This window comes from Hyperolius riggenbachi, chromosome 11, assembly GCF_040937935.1.
Source record: "Hyperolius riggenbachi isolate aHypRig1 chromosome 11, aHypRig1.pri, whole genome shotgun sequence".
Lineage (NCBI taxonomy): Eukaryota > Metazoa > Chordata > Amphibia > Anura > Hyperoliidae > Hyperolius > Hyperolius riggenbachi.
In genome coordinates this window covers 82,853,749-82,873,991 of record NC_090656.1, presented here as the reverse complement: position 1 = coordinate 82,873,991, position 20,243 = coordinate 82,853,749, and the positions used below count along the sequence as shown (strand labels likewise).

Genomic DNA, 20,243 nt, shown 5'->3' with positions numbered 1-20,243 from the left:
GCAGATATGACCCCAATATGCACAATCGGTAGCAGATATGACCCCAATATGCACAATCGGTAGCAGATATGACCCCAATATGCACAATCGGTAGCAGATATGACCCCAATATGCACAATCGGTAGCAGATATGACCCCAATATGCACAATCGGTAGCAGATATGACTCCAATATGCACAATCCGTAGCAGATATGACCCCAATATGCACAATCGGTAGCAGAAATGACCCCAATATGCACAATCGGTAGCAGAAATGACCCCAATATGCACAATCGGTAGCAGAAATGACCCCAATATGCACAATCGGTAGCAGAAATGACCCCAATATGCACAATCGGTAGCAGAAATGACCCCAATATGCACAATCGGTAGCAGAAATGACCCCAATATGCACAATCGGTAGCAGAAATGACCCCAATATGCACAATCGGTAGCAGAAATGACCCCAATATGCACAATCGGTAGCAGAAATGACCCCAATATGCACAATCGGTAGCAGATATGACCCCAATATGCACAATCCGTAGCAGATATGACCCCAATATGCACAATCCGTAGCAGATATGACCCCAATATGCACAATCCGTAGCAGATATGACCCCAATATGCACAATCAGCATCACCTGAAAAAGAAAAGAAAAACCCATTTACTCACCTACAGCCATAAGACCTTCTTTCCCGACCTCCTGTCCCGAGTCCCGACCTCATTGTGGCGCGCAGCGCTCGCGCGCCCACGATCCTCTTCCTTCCCGACGTCACGACGAGACTTCCTGCCTGCATGCAGAGAGCAGGGCTACGGGAAAATGGCCGCCCGAAGCCATGCACTGCAGACTCGAAGTCTGCAGAACAGGGCTCCGGGCGGCCATCTTACCGTAGCCCTGCCTGCTGCTCCGTGCTGCCGCTGTGTGAACTGACTTGGCGTCTTTTAGACGCCTGAAGTCAGTTCACTCCAGGGGGTGCTTTGGGGGTGCTTGGACAATTCTAGGGGGTGCTCGAGCACCCCCTTGCACCCCCCTGGCGCCGCCCCTGGCGGTGAGCTTGAGTGGGGCAGCGTGTAGGTAGTATGGCGGCTTGTTTATATTGCCTTATGTAGTGCTCAGATCTTCGCAGGATATTGACTGGGAGTGCTTTTTATATGCACATATGCATGTATATTATAGGAATATACAGTATATACTGGCAATTTTTTGCCCACATTGCACTTTGGCTCATATTTTGCACCTTGCACTTTTTGGAGATTGGTTTACTGATTGTATTCAGAGATTAATTGTATATTTATTGGGACATTGTGGATCATGGCCTGAACTGGTGATTTCTGTTTGTATTATGGATTTATATATATATATATACTTGATTTATATATATATATATATATTTATATATATATATATACTTTGTTTACTTTTACTTTTTCGACCCAGTCATATTGTTTTTGAACCCTGTATACTTCCCATTGCCTGCATTGCTCATTTATCAATTATGTATGTACATTGACATTCCCCTACTCATATTGTATTGCTAAAACCGCCTAGTACTTACTTTTCACGGCCACTTGCCCTCATTTTTGGTTTGAATAGTTTCTTTTCTCCCCCCTATTTTGGTTTCCCTATTGTGGGTTTTTTGTCTTGCTTATTTTAATGAAAGTGATCAATAATAAAAATGATACATTTACATTTTCATTCATTTGATGCGTTGTGAGATCTTTTTTTCTTTGAATGTTCATATCTTGCTTTGCTCTAGATATGCACACTTGTATATAGACTGTATCCTCTATAATAACACCCCTGTGTCCCTGTGTAGCGCTGTCTCTGTGTAGCTGGGTCCGTGCTTTTTGGTACTGCGCATGTGCGCAGCAGGGACCCGGACAGAAGTTGGGACAGGAGGATGGGGCCAGTGAGCCGGGCGTGTGCGTGGGGGGACGGGTGCACGAGCGGCGGGTGCACATGCCTGCGAAGTTAAAAACCCATTTTTAAAACGGGCTTGGGTCTACTAGTGTAACTATATTTTGTCTCTGCTCTCTGGACCTTTTCTTCCGAAGCCAATCTATGACATTTTCCTCTCTTTAGTTTTCTGAAGAAGGGTTTAAAAGTACGGTCATTTTTTTATTAAAAGTATATTAGAGCCCTGAGGGAAAATTTAACCCTTTCCAATTCAACTTTGCAATTACCCAAGTCCTGACCCCCGCCCCCCAAGAAGAGCAAGGTCACCTCTTCACACTAGAGCGAGGAGGTGGCCCGGAATCAGTGAGGGAATGGTAATTGCGGGCAAAACTTTGATCCACATAGGGTGATCCGGCAACAGCATCCCTAGCAACCAGCCCAAATGCACCCACGCAATATTGGGGCCATTCTTCTTGTCTTACAAATTATCAGGCATCAACTCACTTGCAATCAACCTGAAGAGAGCAGACAGCCATGGGTTTCACACTGACATATGACGCATGCACTCTCCTCTCCACTCTCCTTAGTTTTGCAGCGAGTAGGCCTGCTCTGATCTGCACTACAAGTGAAAGTAGCCTGTACTGCGCTCCACATGCTACCAGGAACATCATTGGTAACAAGCAGGGCCGTTTCTACCCCCGTGCGGGGCGTGCCGCCGCCCGGGGCGCTGTTAGGAGGGGGGCGCTATAATGGAGGGGGGAGCCGGAGCCGCGGGGAGGACAGCCCGACCTCTCCCTCCCTCTCCTCTCCCGGGTGCCCTCCGTGCTCGCCCCTCAGATGCAGAGCGAGCAGCCGGGAAGCGCTGTTTGCAACTCACCTGCCTGGCTCCAAGCGCTGCTCTCTCGCCGCTGGTCTGTCTCCTCTCTCTGCATACTGCGGATACACGCGGCTTCCTGTTTAGCCGGAAGCCGCGTGTATCAGTATGTATGCAGAGAGAAGAGACAGACCAGCGGCGAGAGAGCAGCGCTTGGAGCCAGGCAGGTGAGTTGCAAACAGCGCTTCCCGGCTGCTCGCTCTGCATCTGAGGGGGGAGCACGGAGGGCGCCCGGGAGAGGAGAGGGAGGGAGAGGTCGGGCTGTCCTCCCCGCGGCTCCGGCTCCCCCCTCCAATATAGGGGACAGCTAGCTATCTAACCTATCCTGGGGGCACCTACCTAATCTAACCTACGCTGGGGGGCACCTACTTAATCTAACCTATACTGGGGGGCAGCTACCTATCTAACCTATACTGGGGGGCACCTACCTAATCTAACATACACTGGGGGGCACCTACCTAATCTAACCTATACTGGGGGGCACCTACCTAATCTAACCTACGCTGGGGGGCACCTACCTAATCTAACCTATACTGGGGGGCAGCTACCTATCTAACCTCTACTGGGGGGCAGCTACCTATCTAACCTATACTGGGGGGCACCTACCTAATCTAGCATACACTGGGGGGCACCTACCTAATCTAACCTATACTGGGGGGCACCTACCTAATCTAACCTACACTGGGGGGCAGCTACCTAATCTAACCTACACTGGGGGGCAGCTACCTATCTAACCTTCACTGGGGGGCAGCTACCTATCTAACCTACACTGGGGGGCAGCTACCTATATAACCTACACTGGGGGGCAGCTACCTATCTAACCTACACTGGGGGGCAGCTACCTATCTAACCTACACTGCGGGGAAGCTACCTATCTAATCTATACTGAGGGGGCAGCTACCTAATCTAACCTACGCTGGGGGGGCACCTACCTAATCTAACCTACGCTGGGGGGCAGCTACCTATCTAACTTACACTGGGGGGGCAGCTACCTAATCTAACCTACACTGGGGGGCAGCTACCTAATCTAACCTATACTGGGGGGCACCTACCTAATCTAACCTACGCTGGGGGCACTTATTTAACCTGTATTGGGGGCACCTACCTAGCTAGCCTATACAGGTGGCCACTATACTGGCTACCTATATTGCAGGCACCTACCTAAATAACCTATACTGGGGGCACCTACCTATCTAACCTAAGCTGGGGGCAACTATTCTGGCTACCTATATTAGAGGCACCCACCTAGCTAACCTGTACTGGGGCACCTACCTATCTAACTTATACCGGGGGCGCCTGCCTATCTAACCTATACTGGGGGCAACTATACTGGCTACCTATACTGGAGACACCTACCTGGCTAACCTATAGCGGGGGCAACTATACTGGCTCACCTATGCCTGGCTACCTATACTGGGGTACCTATTCTTGGCTACCTATACTGGGGGGGACCTATACTAAGTGCAACTAGACCTGGCTAACCTATGCTGCGGGTACCCATACCTTGCTCGGGGGGGGGCGCAATTTTTACACCCTCGCCCTGGGTGCATTTTAGCCTAGAAACTGCACTGGTAACAAGGGAAGAGATACCCGGGAGTGCATACAATTCCATGGGAGGACTGTGATGATACTTTTATCAGTGACTGCAACATTGAAGTGGTAACGCTGCATTCTATTTTGTTTATGTTCACATTATTCTTCATTTTCCCCAGGCTGCTTATTTGTGCAGTACTGTATGTCCAGTCAGTGCCGGTGCCATTCTTGTCTTACAAATGTTATCAGGCATCAACTCACTTGCAACCACCCTGAAGAGAGCAGCAGACCATGGGTTTCACACTGACGTATGGCGCATGCTCCGCCCACTGTTTACTATATCCAGAGTTAGCGTCACGTAGGGGCCAAAAAACCATGTTCAATATAACAGAGGTTTTATGATTATCTGGGCTTACGATACCAGGCTTGCTCCCATAGTCTTATAATGGAGATTGTCCGAGACCTGGAGAGGTAGTTTACTATACCCAAATGTTTACTATACCCAAGTTTATTATAATGAGATTATCCTGTAGTATGTACTGTAATCACACCACAAAAGTCACCAAGATCTAGTTTATATAGTCACGTAGCTTTTCAATTGTTGCTTCCCAAAAAAATGATAAAACCTGAAATGAAATGATTCATTTTTTAAATGACTCTGGCGGCAAAGATCCAATTAGTCTCCGGTCACACCCTGGGATCTGCAGGCCTAAACTGAACAGAGCCCTGTCTTCCCAGCATGAATCCAGAGGGTTGTTCTGTGTGAGCTCTGTCCTCAAGCACCTTCACAATGAATCTGTGAATGGCACTAACCTGAAATAACAGGCTGTACCTTGACTGTGCCTGGCTGAGTAGAGCATGGGTCATGGCAGTATAGCTGCAATATTTCACATACCAGTCATGCTTTCCAGCCAGATTTTCAAGATCTGCTACTGTTTATGTTTTTATTAACAAACAATCGATCTGAATATCCACATTTTTCTTCATTGTAGCAGAATACCTACATGTGACGTGTAATGTGATTGCATAGGGAATTTTCAAAAAGCCTTTACATATTTTTGTGACACTGGAATTTAAACAAAAAATGGTGTGCTTAAAACCCTTCCGTTTTTTAAAGCCCTAGCTCAGACTCAGACTCCTTTTAAGCTTATAACAGCTACCTAGTTTGCATTACCGTATTTTTCGGAATTTAAGACCCTTCGGCATATAGTTTTAGAGGGCAAAAATCAGGGGAAAAAAATAAACTAAACCTAGGTGCGTCTATGGTGCATGGGTGTCTTATGGACCTTTCCCCTCTAAACTGTCTCTATCTAAGCTACACTGGCCATCTACACTAACTCCTGCTACATTACACTTCACTAACCTCTGCTATCACCACCAACTACACTACACCACACTTCACTAACCCCTGCTGCCACCACCAACTACACTACACTTCACTATCCCCTGCTATCACCACCAACTACACTACATCCCACTTCACTAACCCCTGCTACCACCACCAACTACACTACACTTCACTAACCCCTGCTGCCACCACCAACTACACTACACTACACTACACTAACCCCTGCTGCCACCACCAACTACACTTCACTAACCCCTGCTGCCACCACCAACTACACTACAGTTCACTATCCCCTGCTATCACTACCAACTACACTACACCACACTACACTAACCCCTGCTACCACCACCAACTACACTACACTACACTTCACTAACCCCTGCTGCCACCACCAACTACACTACACTACACTTCACTAACCCCTGCTACCACCACCAACTACACTACACTACACTTCACTAACCCCTGCTACCACCACCAACTACACTACACTACACTTCACTAACCCCTGCTACCACCACCAACTACACAACACTACACTTCACTAACCCCTGCTGCTACCACCAACTACACTACACTACACTACACTACACTAACCCCTGCTGCCACCACCAACTACACTTCACTAACCCCTGCTATCACCACCAACTACACTACACTTCACTAACCGCTGCCACTACCAACTACGCTACACTTCACTAACCCCTGCTGCCACCACCAACTACACTACACTTCACTAACCCCTGCTATCACTACCAACTACACTACACCACACTTCACTAACCCCTGCTACCACCACCAACTACACTACACTACACATCACTAACCCCTGCTGCCACCACCAACTACACTACACTAACCCCTGCTGCCACCACCAACTACACTTTACTAACCCCTGCTGCCACCACCAACTACACTACAGTTTACTATCCCCTGCTATCACTACCAACTACACTACACCACACTTCACTAACCCCTGCTACCACCACCAACTACACTACACTACACTACACTAACCCCTGCTGCCACCACCAACTACACTTCACTAACCCCTGCTGCCACCACCAACTACACTACAGTTCACTATCCCCTGCTATCACTACCAACTACACTACACCACACTTCACTAACCCCTGCTACCACCACCAACTACACTACACTACACTTCACTAACCCCTGCTGCCACCACCAACTACACTACACTACACTAACCCCTGCTGCCACCACCAACTACACTTCACTAACCCCTGCTATCACCACCAACTACACTACACTTCACTAACCGCTGCCACTACCAACTACACTACACTTCACCAACTAACCCCTGCTGCTGCCACCACCTACTACACTACACTTCACTTACCCCTGCTGCCCCCACCAACTACACTACACTTCACTTACCCCTGCTGCCCCCACCAACTACAATACACTTCACTAACCCCTGCCACTACCTACTACACTTCACTTAACCCCTGCTGCATCTCGCCTGATCCCGCTGCCGCGCTCCTCTCCTCCATCTCGCTGTGGTAATCCGAGGGTGCCCTATCATCCAGGATGAAGCCCTTCTGGGTCCTAGCCACCGCAGTCCTCTTCGCTGCAGTCTCTGTATGTACACTGCAGCCTTGGAGTGTATGCTTGCTGTAACCGTTGCCGCCATCCTCCCTGGTTGCAGTGTCCTCGGCACTTCCTGGTTACATTGCCTCTATTGTGTGACCTTCTGGGTTCACACATAAGGTAAGGCACACATGCGCTGCAGGTCACACAGTAGAGGCACTGTAACCAGGAAGTGCTGAGGATGCTGTAACCAGGGAGGATGGCAACGGCAGCGCGTATACAGTGCAAGGCTGCAGTTTACATATGTAGACTGCAACTAAGAGGAGCACGGCAGTTGGGATCCAGAAGAGCTTCATCCTGGATGACGGGGCACCCTCGGATTACCACAGTGAGATGGTGGAGGACCAAAATACCGTACCTTTGCAATGTAAGATGTACCCACTTTTTTTCCCTCAGTTTTGAGGAAGAAAAAGTGTGTCTTATATTCTCAAAAATACGGTAATTAGTAATGCACAAAGTTATGTGCATTTCATGTCTACATTTTACAGAGTATATAGTGAATGTACCCGACTGGCTGGATTCTGCAGTGCCATTGCCTGTTGAGATGACAGTGCAGATATGCTGCCCAGACAGCTGTCCAGATTCCTCCCCCTAACCTATCAACACCAACATGAGGTAGTCAGAAAGGATGTTGGAGGAAGCAGCTGCCAGTCTTTCCTGTGTGCACAGATCACCTCACCCCTCCTTTTCCTTTTAAATTATCTATGGTCAGCACCAGCAATGCATCATCCACAAGGCGAGGAGGAGCCTGGGGCTTTTGCCAGCCACCTGCAGCCTCCCTGTGCCCGTGCCGTCTCTGAATGATCCTCCGGTTCCTGCTGTGGCTCAGTTTTATTACCGCTGACTTGCACGTCGATGACCACTGCACCTGCGCAGTCCTCGTTTGCACTTCCGTCGCTGGGAATGTACTGCGTAGGCAAAGTATGAGAAACTTCCTGCGTAGCGGCTTGGCTTCCTATTGGTGGAAGCAAACAGTAGCGGGGTGCGGCGGGAGAGCCTAAAATCCAGGTGGAGATGCTACGAGGCTGACTGACAGCCTCACATAAATAAAGCCAGCTAGCGATAAGCAGATTGTCGCTAGCCTAGCGATCTTTTAAGGGGGTGCAGCGTGGCGCAGGAGGGGCTGGCAGCGGCGGTACAATGACCCAGAGGCATGTCATTGTGCACACGACATGCCTCTGGGTCCTATTAGGATTATCATATGCCACCTCGAGTTCTCTTTAAGCCTGGTATACACCATGCAATGTCAGATACATGGGTCAAATAGATAATTTCCAAAAGGTCCGATCTGATGTCCAATTGTTTTTCTGATCGATTTGCATAGAAGTGATCAGAAAAACGGATCTGACAGAAATTATCGACCCATCTATCAGATGGGAAATTCCATGGTGTGTACCAGGCATCACCTTACCAAAGAAGCCAGGAGGCCAGTATGCTTATGCTGGGAATACACGGCTCGATTCTGAGCAGATAAGGTGTTTAGATAGATATTTTCCAACGCGTCCGATCACCATTCGATCGTTTTGTTGCTCGATTTGCCACTGAAGTGAATTGAAAAAATATAAGAAAAACGAGCGGAAGATAAGAGAATCAAGCGGGCAAAACAATAGGGAGAATCAAGCGACAGATTCGACCCGTGTATTCCCAACATTAGAGTTCCATTTTATGTTAATCTTTCTCTGCCCACAACTACAGCTGAGCTGAGCAGAGTTTTCTCCCTGTCCCCTTATCTATCTGTACAGTTACCGCATATCTTAGCCCTAGCTAATATAAAGCCTCATCTACATGCGTAGATGAGGCTACGATCCGGCGGCTCGATTAGCCGCCGGATCGCCTCTTCCGCGTCCCCGCCATGTCCCCGCTCGCCCGCGCGTGCGCCGGATTCGATACCCGCTCGTCCCCGCGTCGCTTATCTTCCGCTCAATTCCCTGCCATTGTCCCCTTGCAGGGAACGAGCAGGGAATCGGCGGTAGCAAGATCCGACCTGTCGGATCTTATCAATCGAGCCGCATCAGTGGCTCGATTGATAAGCCACATTGCCGCCTCATCTACGCGTGTAGATGAGGCTTAAGGCTTATTCCCACCATTGGTGTTAAACCAATGCCTCCTTCACTGTTGTTGGCCTGATGCATCTATTATTCAGGTCTGTAGTGTCTATTCCCACCAGTGAGGTGCAATGTGGCATGTTCCACTTATGAAAAAGTACACCTGGAATCTTTGTTATATTTTAGTTATATAGAATAGGACCAGGCGGGATTGCACAGCATCTTGGCCTCAGATGAGTTAAGGTAGCCATACATCCAGCGATGTATGGGCAGATATGACCAAGAGACAAATCTCTCTCATCGAATCTGATAAGAGAGAGATCTGTCAACTGCCCATACACCACAGGCCGATTCCCGATCAATTTCATGCTGAAATTGATCCGGAATCGGCCTTGTGCACATCACCCGCCCCCCGACACTGTGCCCCCCTAACGTAAATGTTCCTTTGTTGCCCCGTGTAAAGGATACATTAGATACATTACCTGTCCGCAGTCTCCTCTTGTCCCCTGCTGGCTTCCAGGATTCCATCTCTGCATGCAAGCACCCCCCACGTGGTTTCCTAGTAAGGGCGCATGTGTGACGTCACACGGGTGCCCTTACTAGTAAACCACGTGGGGCATGCGTGGAAAGGGGAATGCGCCCGGAAGCCAGCAGAAGGACAAGTGGAGGCCGCGGACAGGTAATGTATCCTTTACACGGGGCACCAGGGGGGCATTTACATTAGGGGACAGCGTTGGGGGTTTTGTTGCGCACCCGATCGAGCAACATCTTACAGCATGCTTGATCGAGAATGCGACCAATTTTCATCCCGAAATTGGTCTCATTGTCGGTCGGTCATGCAATTGGTGGAACCGATTTTCATCCAATTCGATTATAATAATCAAATTGGATGGTCGATCAGCCGGCAAGTCACCTGATGTATGGCCACCTTTAGAAGTGGTGTACATTGTTTAGCACCAATCCCTCTGTGAGTAAGCAGTGAAGGTGCAAACATCGGACATATGATGCCCAAAATTATACATTGTGATCCTTTTGTTGTCTGTTCTGTGCTGATAACGAATGGGTGAAATAAAACTTTGGTGGCAACTCTGTGGTTAAAAAAATGGTGGGTGAAGAGAGCATGCCACTCAGTGTTTCTACACAAGAACAAAACATATTGGAGTCTGGAGTTAAAGAGAACCCGAGGTGGGATTTAATGATGTTAGTGGGGCACAGAGGCTGGTTGTGCACACTATTACCAGCCTCTGTTGCCCTATGGTGTGCCCCCAGGACCCCCCTGCGCTCTGCTATCCCTAGCGCCGTGCTAGCGACACACAGCGTGTCGCCAGCAGGCTGTTTACCTGTGACTGTCTGTCAGCGCCGCTCCTCCGCCTCCTCTGTATCGGCGCTACCCGCCCGCGTCCCTTCTCTCCCGCTGACAGTCACAGGTAAACAGCCTGTTGGCGACACGCTGTGTGTCGCTAGCACGGCGCTGGGGATAGCAGAGCGCAGTGGGGCAACAGAGGCTGGTAATAGTGTGCACAATCAGCCTCTGTGTCCCACTAACATCATTGAATCCCACCTCGGGTTCTCTTTAAGGAATAAATTAGCTGGGAATAGTTTGATAAATGTCATATTCTGCATATTGTAGACAAAATGCAATGTAGTGGATGACAGCAAAAATACAGTATATTTATCCACGGAAAAAGCAACATGAGGGACTGAATGGCTGTAGCATTATATCACCTGTGGCATAACTACTGAAGGGGCAGCTGCAGGAGGGCCCAGGGCTTTTGGGGGCCCAACGAATCACCTTCCCTCTGATACAGACTCCCTTGCATAACAGGCATTGTTGTGCCAATACTTGATGGGATCATGGTGACCACTGTTGTATCAACCCCAGCAGATAAGCCCTCAGACTAGCAAAATAAAAAAAATGAAAGTTTTCATCATGCCAACACATATATTGATATTTAAAAACTGTGAATAAGGTAAAAGATCAGGACAGGCAGCAGACAGTTGTAGGAACAGGCAGATGTATGGGAATAGACACAGTACAGTGAGGCGGCGTACATACAGTGGGTTGCAAAAGTATTCAGCCCCCTTGAAGTTTTCCACATTTTGTCATATTATTGCCACAAACATAAATCAATTTTAATGGAATTCCACATGAAAGACCAACACAAAGTGGTGTACACATGAGAAGTGGAATGAAAATCATACATGATTCCAAACATTTTTTACAAATAAATAACTGCAAAGTGGTGTGTGCATAATTATTCGGCCCCCTTTGATCTGAGTGCAGTCAGTTGCCTATAGACATTGCCTGATGAGTGCTAATGACTAAATAGAGTGCACCTGTGTGTAATCTAATGTCAGTACAAATACAGCTGCTCTGCGACGGCCTCAGAGGTTGTCTAAGAATATTGGGTGCAACAACACCATGAAGTCCAAAGAACACACAAGGCAGGTCAGGGATCAAGTTATTGAGAAATTTAAAGCAGGCTTAGGCTACAATAAGATTTCCAAAGCCTTAAACATCCCACGGAGCACTGTTCAAGCGATCATTCAGAAATGGAAGGAGTATGGCACAACTGTAAACCTACCAAGACAAGGCCATCCACCTAAACTCACAGGCCGTCGCCGAACAAGAAGAGCGCTGATCAGAAACGCAGTCAAGAGGCCCATGGTGACTCTGGACGAGCTGCAGAGATCTACAGCTCAGGTGGGAGACTCTGTCCATAGGACAACTATTAGTCATGCACTGTACAAAATTGGCATTTATGGAATAGTGGCAAGAAGAAAGGCATTGTTAACAGAAAGCATAAGAAGTCCCATTTGCAGTTTGCCACAAGCCATGTGGGGGAAACAGCAACCATGTGGAAGAAGGTACTCTGGTCAGATGAGACCAAAATGGAACTTTTTGGCCAAAATGCAAAACGCTATGTCAACCACAGAGGAGTACAAGGAAAGAGAGCTGGCACTCGATGATGGCTAACTGCAAGGTGATCCGGAGAGGCTCAGCAGTAATGTGCTCTCAGCTGTAGTAATTCGTATGCAATAGAAAGAAAACAGCGCTGGGCACCAAAACTAATGCTTGCTAGTTTAATCCAGGATCATACAGACATTCAAAGCATGGGGGTAACAAAGGCCTAACAGCCGTTTCGCGGGATAGAAAGTTGCCCGCTTCCTCAGAGACCAGGTCTCTGAGGAAGCGGGCAACTTTCTATCCCGCGAAACGGCTGTTAGGCCTTTGTTACCCCCATGCTTTGAATGTCTGTATGATCCTGGATTAAACTAGCAAGCATTAGTTTTGGTGCCCAGCGCTGTTTTCTTTCTATTGCAAAACGCTATGTGTGGCGGAAAACTAACACTGCACATCACTCTGAACACACCATCCCCACTGTCAAATATGGTGGTGGCAGCATCATGCTCGGGGGGTGCATCTCTTCAGCAGGGACAGGGAAGCTGGTCAGAGTTGATGGGAAGATGGATGGAGCCAAATACAGGGCAAACTTGGAAGACAACCTCTTGGAGACTGCAAAAGACTTGAGACTGGGGCGGAGGTTCACCTTTCAGCAGGACAATGACCCTAAACATAAAGCCAGGGCAACAATGGAATGGTTTAAAACAAAACCTATCTATGTGTTAGAATGGCCCAGTCAAAGTCCAGATCTAAATCCAATCGAGAATCTGTGGCAAGATCTGCAAACTGCTGTTCACAAACGCTGTCCATCTAATCTGACTGAGCTGGAGCTGTTTTGCAAAGAAGAATGGGAAAGGATTTCAGACTCTAGATGTGCAAAGCTGGTAGAGACATACCCTTAAAGACTGGCAGCTGTAATTGCAGCAAAAGGTGGTTCTACAAAGTATTTACTCAGGGGGCCGAATAATTACGCACACCCCACTTTGTAGTTATTTATTTGTAAAAAAATGTTTGGAATGATGTATGATTTTCGTTCCACTTCTCACATGTACACCACTTTGTATTGGTCTTTCAATAAAATTGATGCATGTTTGTGGCAGTAATGTGACAAAATGTGGAAAACTTCAAGGGAGCCGAATACTTTTGCAACCCACTGTATGTACCATGGTTATCGGAAGCTGATTCTATTTTGTGTACAGCAGCTCTGGCCACCCTCGATGCAACTGCAGCCAAACTGATTTAAATGCAGCCGTTTTCTGCGGCCCTTTAACAACACCACGTTTCAGCACATGACATGTGTAACACCACACATGTCATGTGCTGAAACGTGGTGTTGTTAAAGGGCCGCAGAAAACCGTGACATGTCGAATCGGGGGGTGCCCGTGCAGCGCCGATACCGGGCTCTACTAAGCGCCCAGCCACTGCAGGATATCAGCTGACAAGCAGTGAACTCACCGCTTGTTAGCTGCCCATGTAAAAGGGGCCTTTCTTTTTGCAGAACTAATAAGTACCACAAACCTGGTCCTCAGAGAATAATAACATTACGACATCTTTATAATTTTTACATTTTAGATGGAGATTGCGTGTATATATCTATAGAATGTTTTTAAATCTTTGACCCTGGAGTTCTGTTTTCATTTCTTATGATTAAAAGGGCTTTTAGTGGACTTTGGTGTTCTGAACTGGTCTAAACTGTAGCAGGAAATATTCCAACTATTCAGGGAATTAATTAGCTGTATAAGGAGATTGTCATTGAAATGTGCTGTGTAAGATTGCCAGTGCAAGGTGCAGCTTCTTACACAGCAGCCTTGCGGTAGGAGCAGCATCCATAGTGCGGCAGCTTCTTGGCTTCTGGAAGGTAATTGTTCACAGAACCCGTTTAGCCTTCAGAGTTCAACTCCACACAAAACTGTTTATGATATTTTAAACATAGTGGGTAATAACTGGCAGCTCTCTCAAGTTGTTAGAAAATTTAAAAAAAATAGCAAAAAAAAAACAAAACCTATTTTCTTAAATTAACTAACAAACTTTGACAAAAATAGCAAAAAAAGCCCCAAAAAACAAAAAACATTCTGTGGAAATTGGGAAGACACTTCTCGAAATGTGAACTAACCAGCATCAGCCATATCAGCCATCACCGCAGGTTTCTTTCATAAAGAACAGTGGCATCACTGCTGAACCTTTGCTGTCCTCTGTCCTCTGCCCCCCTCCCCCCATGTCTCCTTAGGGATGACAGATTGCCAAGTGAGACTGGTGGTGCCGTAGTATGGAAACCTTGGCTCTTGAGTTTTGGACATTATCCCCCCCCCCCCCCATCCTTTCAGAACCTGTGCGAGCCAAAAACAATTCTGGGTACAATCCCTGTTTGTACTTGGCAAAATAAATTATTCTGATTTCTGTCGGAATCTGATTTTTGACCTTTCCTGAATCCTAGTTTAGGGGCTTCCTGTATCTTCCTGCAGCCCACCGTTCCAGGGTCCTCCTGAACTTTTTCAACTAGAGCTCGTCGAATAAGCTTCCACTAGACGCAATCCCAGTTTTGGACAAGTATGCCCCAAGCTTGCATGAGTTAGCCCTGCGCATGCCCAGTAGAACGGAGCCGCATGTGCACAGAGGAAAACTCACTGTAGAACAAACAGAGCTGCTCCTGCATGGAGGTAAAAACGCAAAGGTTGAATGAGTGTCCTTTGGAAGATAGTCTTATTTGACCCCAATCAGTGAAAATGTATTCCACGCGAGTTGAGCGATGGTCCTAGTAAAATGTTGTGCAGTTTTGTTGATTCCTGTCTAACTTATGGAATGCAGCTGTAGATATGATTTGCAATAAAGTAACACTGAACACTGGGACCAAGTCGTGGAGTAACCTCGATATCTACTGGGTACCTTCCTCCCTTATATAGTAACCAGGTGTCTAATGGCTCCTCTCCAACCCCTATACAGTTCTCTGTTGTCTAGTGGTCGTACCTCCGCTTTACAGTTCCCTAGTGTTTAGTGCTTTCTCCCTACCTCTCCATATGGCTGCCCTGGTGACCTAAAGCTTTAACTCCAGTGTATCTTCTCTGGTGGTCCAGAGTGGGCCAAACATAATACAAAGTGGGGAAACCACTTGAGGACCAAATTGAATTGCTCTGAGGGCCAGATTTGGCCCACCGGCCGGATTTTGACATGTATGACCTAAATGCTACCAGGGATGGAAATGTTCTGATTAGGTGTGGCAGGGAGTTCCAAAGTGTAGGGGCAGCATGACTGAAGGCTCTGTCTCCAAAGGTTTTGCTGTGGACTCTGGAAGTTATTAGATCCTTTTGATCTACGATTGTGTGTGTGTTGGGGGGGGGGGGGGGGGCAAAGAGAGGAAGTTGCAACACGTCCTTCAGGTATCCAGGGCCCGGATTGTGCAAAAATCTAAATGTTAATAAGCCAATCTTAAACAGAATTCTCCATTTTATCGGTAGCCAGTGGAGTGAGTGCCTTCATGGTGTTATGTGGCAATGGCGAGGTTCTCTAATTAACAACCTTGCAGCGGCACATACCACAATTACCACTATTATAGTGGGGTTCATACCAATGCTGGCCAGCTAGAAGCAAAATTAGTAACAAATTACAATTGCATTATTAAACAGATATCCATATGTCTATATAATAGAAATAGTATTTAAAGTGAACCTGTAATGAGGAAAAAAAAAAGTTTCACTTACCTGGGGCTTCTCCCAGCCTCCTGCAGCCATCCTGTGCCCGCGCCGTCTCTGAACGATCCTCCCGTTCCACGGTGCAGTAACATTACCACTGACTTGCAACTCTACGGCCACTGCACCTGCTCGGCCCTGGCTGCGTGCATCCTTGTTCGCTCTCCCATCGCTGGGAGCGTCCTGCGCAGGCGCTATATGAGAAAACCTCGTACTGCGCCTAAGCAGGATGCTTCCGGCGAGGGGAATGCGAACAAGGACACAATAGATGCAGGTGCAATGGACGGCGACTTGTGGTAATGAAAATGAGCTGTGACGGAGGATCATTTAGAGACAGGGCGGGCACAGGGAGGCTGCAGGGGGCTGGCAGAAGTGATTTTTTTTTCTTTTCTTTGCCACATCACAGGTTACCTTTAAGTTCACTTATTCTTTCCACAAATTATTATTTCCATCGTAACTTATTTTAATGATTTAGACTCATGGTGGGCGACTATGAATATAAACTGTTCTCAGGAATGCAGAAGAGGTGCTATCTGTGCTGACGAACACTTTCACAAGCATTTAATACAACCTCCCTAACCACCTCTTATTTTGCAATTCAAATAATATCCTGCAGTTCTGATTTGCATTCTCCCATGTTGCAAGTAAATACAGAAGCTAAAAGCTTGTCCCTTCTACTCTTTGATTCTTAACCACTTGAGGACCCACCCTTTACCCCCCCTTAAGGACCAGCGCTGTTTTAGCTGATCTGTGCTGGGTGGGCTCTACAGCCCCCAGCACAGATCAGGGTGCAGGCAGAGCGACCAGATCGCCCCCCTTTTTTCCCCACTAGGGGGATGATGTGCTGGGGGGTCTGATCGCTCCTGCCTGCCTGGGTGTTGCGGGGGGGGGGGCACCTCAAAGCCCCCCTCCGCGGCGAAATTCCCCCCTCCTTCTCCTCCCTCCCTTCCCCGGAGATCCGAGGCTGCACAGGAACGGATCTGTCCTGTGCAGCCTCTAACAGGCTCCTGCCTGTCATGTGACAGCGATCCCCGGCCGCTGATTGGCCGGGGATCGCTGATCTGGTACAACGCTGCTACTGTTAGCAGCGTTGTACGGATGTAAACAAAGCGGATTATTTCCGCTTGTGTTTACATTTAGCCTGCGAGCCGCGATCGGCGGCCCGCAGGCTATTCACGGAGCCCCCCGCCGTGAATTGACAGGAAGCAGCCGCTAGTGCGAGCGACTGCTTCCTGATTAATTAGCTTGCAGCCGGCGACGCAGAACTGCGTCGCTGGTCCTGCAGCTGCCACTTTGCCGACGCGCGGTATGAGTGCGGGGTCGGCAAGTGGTTAAAGTGCCCATACATTGCACATAGGGGCAGCAGATGCAATCATCAGATAGATCCCTTTCTGTTTGCGCAATATTCAAATTTTTCAAGTTTCACCTGTATTTCGTTGATCGAAACTTTAATCAATGCCTAGATAACTAATCTGTGCTTTTCATCAATCCTAAGGATACCATACTCTAATCTGTTTGCGCTTCAATATTACGATAAATGTTATTTATTATTATTACTATTTAGTATTTATAAAGCGCCGTCATCGTCCGCAGCACTGTACAGAGTATATTGACTTTGACACTTAACTGTCCCTCAGAGGGGCTCACAATCTAGTCCCTACCATTGTCATATGTCTATGTATGTATTGTGTAGTGTAGGTATTGTAGTCTAGGGCCAATTTTAGGGGAAGCCAATTAACGTATCTGTATGTTTTTTAGGGGGTGTGGGAGGAAACCGAAGTGCCCGGAAGAAACCCACGCAGACACAGGGAGACCATACAAACTCCTTGCAGATGTTGAACTGGCTGGGATTTAAACCAGGAACCCAGCGAGGCAAGGCTAGAGCGCTAACCACTACGCCACTGTCAAAACTACTGTCATATTGAATTTGCAAAGCTAGTAAACTGCTACGATCAACCCTGGATTATATTAGAATCCAAATTGGGAAGCCTTTGCATCATTTTCCTGGAAATCTGCCTGAAGAAGGGCACTAGATCCTTTAAAACCTGCATAATTTAACTTTATCAGTTAGCCATTAAAAGGTATTACTTCTAAAAGACTCTGTATTTTTCTACCTACACCATTTTCCTTAAAGTGTACCTGAGATGAAATAAAAACATTTCATACATACCTGGGGCTTCCTCCAGCCCCCTTCAGACTGATTGCTCTCTCACCGCCTCCGTCCTCCGCCTCCTCGACCCTCCGTTATTGGTCCCGGTAACTTTGGCCAGTCGGTATTTCATCTCAGGTTTACTTTAAATCGATTATAACAGCACTGAACAAGAATTGATTGAATGCAGTAATTGGACTACCCACCTCAGAATATGTATATGCCTCGACGCTTGGGCTGTGTAAACCTCTCCTCTGTGGTGCCTGCAATCACCCAGTCCTCACAAAACAGAGTGATATGGCTATTATTCCCTGATGACGGCGGAAGGCTGAAACCTTAGTCGGAAGAGTAGAGCGGGCAATCTTTCCTGATGTGGCAGTGGCAGTGGATTTAAGGTGCACTTTACCTTGGTGTTAGTGCAATACCCTATATGTGATTTCATGTAACATGGTCCAGTGTGCATGGAACCTCAATGAGTTGTTGCTTTAATTGAATTTAACTTATGTGGTTTTATTAAAGTGTACCTCCCTGTGCAATTAAGTATAGCCTGACTGTGGTTTTTGTACCTTGGTGGTGGCCACAACACTCAGATTTGTGAGCACTGGGTGATTGCAGACACCACAGAGGAGAGGGTTAGGGCCCATTCACACTTAGAATCTGCAAGCGCTAGCGGTTTGCGTGGGTAATTTTAGTGCGATTAGCACGGTAAAATCAATCAACTCCCGCGATTCCTAATTATTGCGATCAGCGCTTGTTTAGGCACTGTACCGTGATCGCTCGAGCATCGCGGCAAAATGCTGCAGGTAACATGTTTTGCGATTGCCGTTAATTGTGAAACATCCACGATTGGCAGCAATCGTGACAGTGAGAGTTATAATTGCGCTAGCGCTTCGGTTACTAGCGGGAATCGCCCGCTAATCGCCGTAGTATGAATGGGCCCTAACACAGCCCAGGTGCCAAGGCATATACATATTCTGTGCTGGTCATCCATTGTGGAGTGGGAACCTCTGGCAGATGTATAACTGGTTCAGCGCTTACGGTATATCATCACCTACTATGAACTACCCACCTTGTTGACTCAATCATGAGCAAGTGACAATTGACAAAAATATCCATAATATCCATAATTTTTTGTGTTTTAACCGATTGAATTTACATGAGAAATACTTGATTTTTACATAAATTAAAATTTGGTTAGATCATTGAACTAAAAAAAAACAAACCATCAGCAAGTGTATGTTTAGCCTTACAGTGGATAGACTGGTTGACAATAATCTACTGTCTTTATGTTCTTTAACTGTAGCCTTGCAGGAAAATTACTGCCTCACAATAGCAATGTTGAGACTGACGCCTTTGGGTTACTACACAGACAAGTCATAAATATTTTGCAAAGTGCTGACTGTTATGTAAATGCTACACATTAAACGTTGAAGTCTTTATGGAAATCAGAGGCTGTTTAAATCTAGCTTTCAAAACAGTCGTTTGTTGGTTGCATCCTCGGAAACTCGCTTCCGATTAGATACTCACCTATGTAAAGAGAAGGCTCTGGACCCCATAGAGCAGGGAGGTCAAACCTGTCCTTCGAGGGCCAAGGTCCACACACATTTTTGACAGCTCAAATTAATTTATGGGTCTGAATCAGGAAAGGTGTGTGGTCTATCAGGTTGAACACATTCCTCTCTTTCTCAGTCTATCCTAAACACTGGCATGGATCTGGCCCTCCAGGCCTGGAGTTTGACACCTGTGCCGTAGTGCCATCTGTAATCATCTCAGTCCCCTTGTTCCGTCACTGTCCCTCATTCAAATTAGGGGCCTCCTGGAGTCCTGAGTAGGCTTCAAAATCGCTTGTGTCCTCAGATACTTCCAATAATGATGGGTGCATCCGTACTGTGTATTAGCAAGCCCAGAGTAGTGCATGCACAGTACAGATCCTCTCGTCTTTGGAAGTACTCGGGGGAGCAAGTCCTTTTGAAAACTGCCAGAGGATATCTGAAGGCATATTCAGCCAAGCTGGTCGAAGAACTTCACCGGGAGGACAGCAGTGGAACAAGGACACAGAAAGAGGACCAGGAAGGCTCTACAAGCAGTGTTCCCCAACACTGTCCTCAAGGCCCACCAACACTGCAAGTTTTGTAGAAATCCACACAGGTAGATAATCATCTCTGCTGAGACACTAATTATCCCACCTATGCATGTGTGTGGTTTCCTGCA

General features: G+C 47.3%; 1 protein-coding gene across 2 annotated transcripts in view; it reads right to left on the bottom strand.

Annotated features, from left to right (window-relative positions):
• The window catches only part of SPTBN2 (spectrin beta, non-erythrocytic 2), a 322,588-nt gene that overhangs the window by 175,767 nt on the left and 126,578 nt on the right, over positions 1–20,243 (bottom strand). Inside the window, exon 3 of one of the 2 annotated variants that reach the window (XM_068260592.1) lies at positions 12,933–12,949. The exons of the other annotated variant lie outside the window; for it this stretch is intronic. Within the exon in view, the coding sequence (XP_068116693.1) occupies positions 12,933–12,949 (17 nt within the window). The remainder of the gene's footprint in view (positions 1–12,932; positions 12,950–20,243) is intronic. 2 annotated transcript variants of the gene reach the window in all.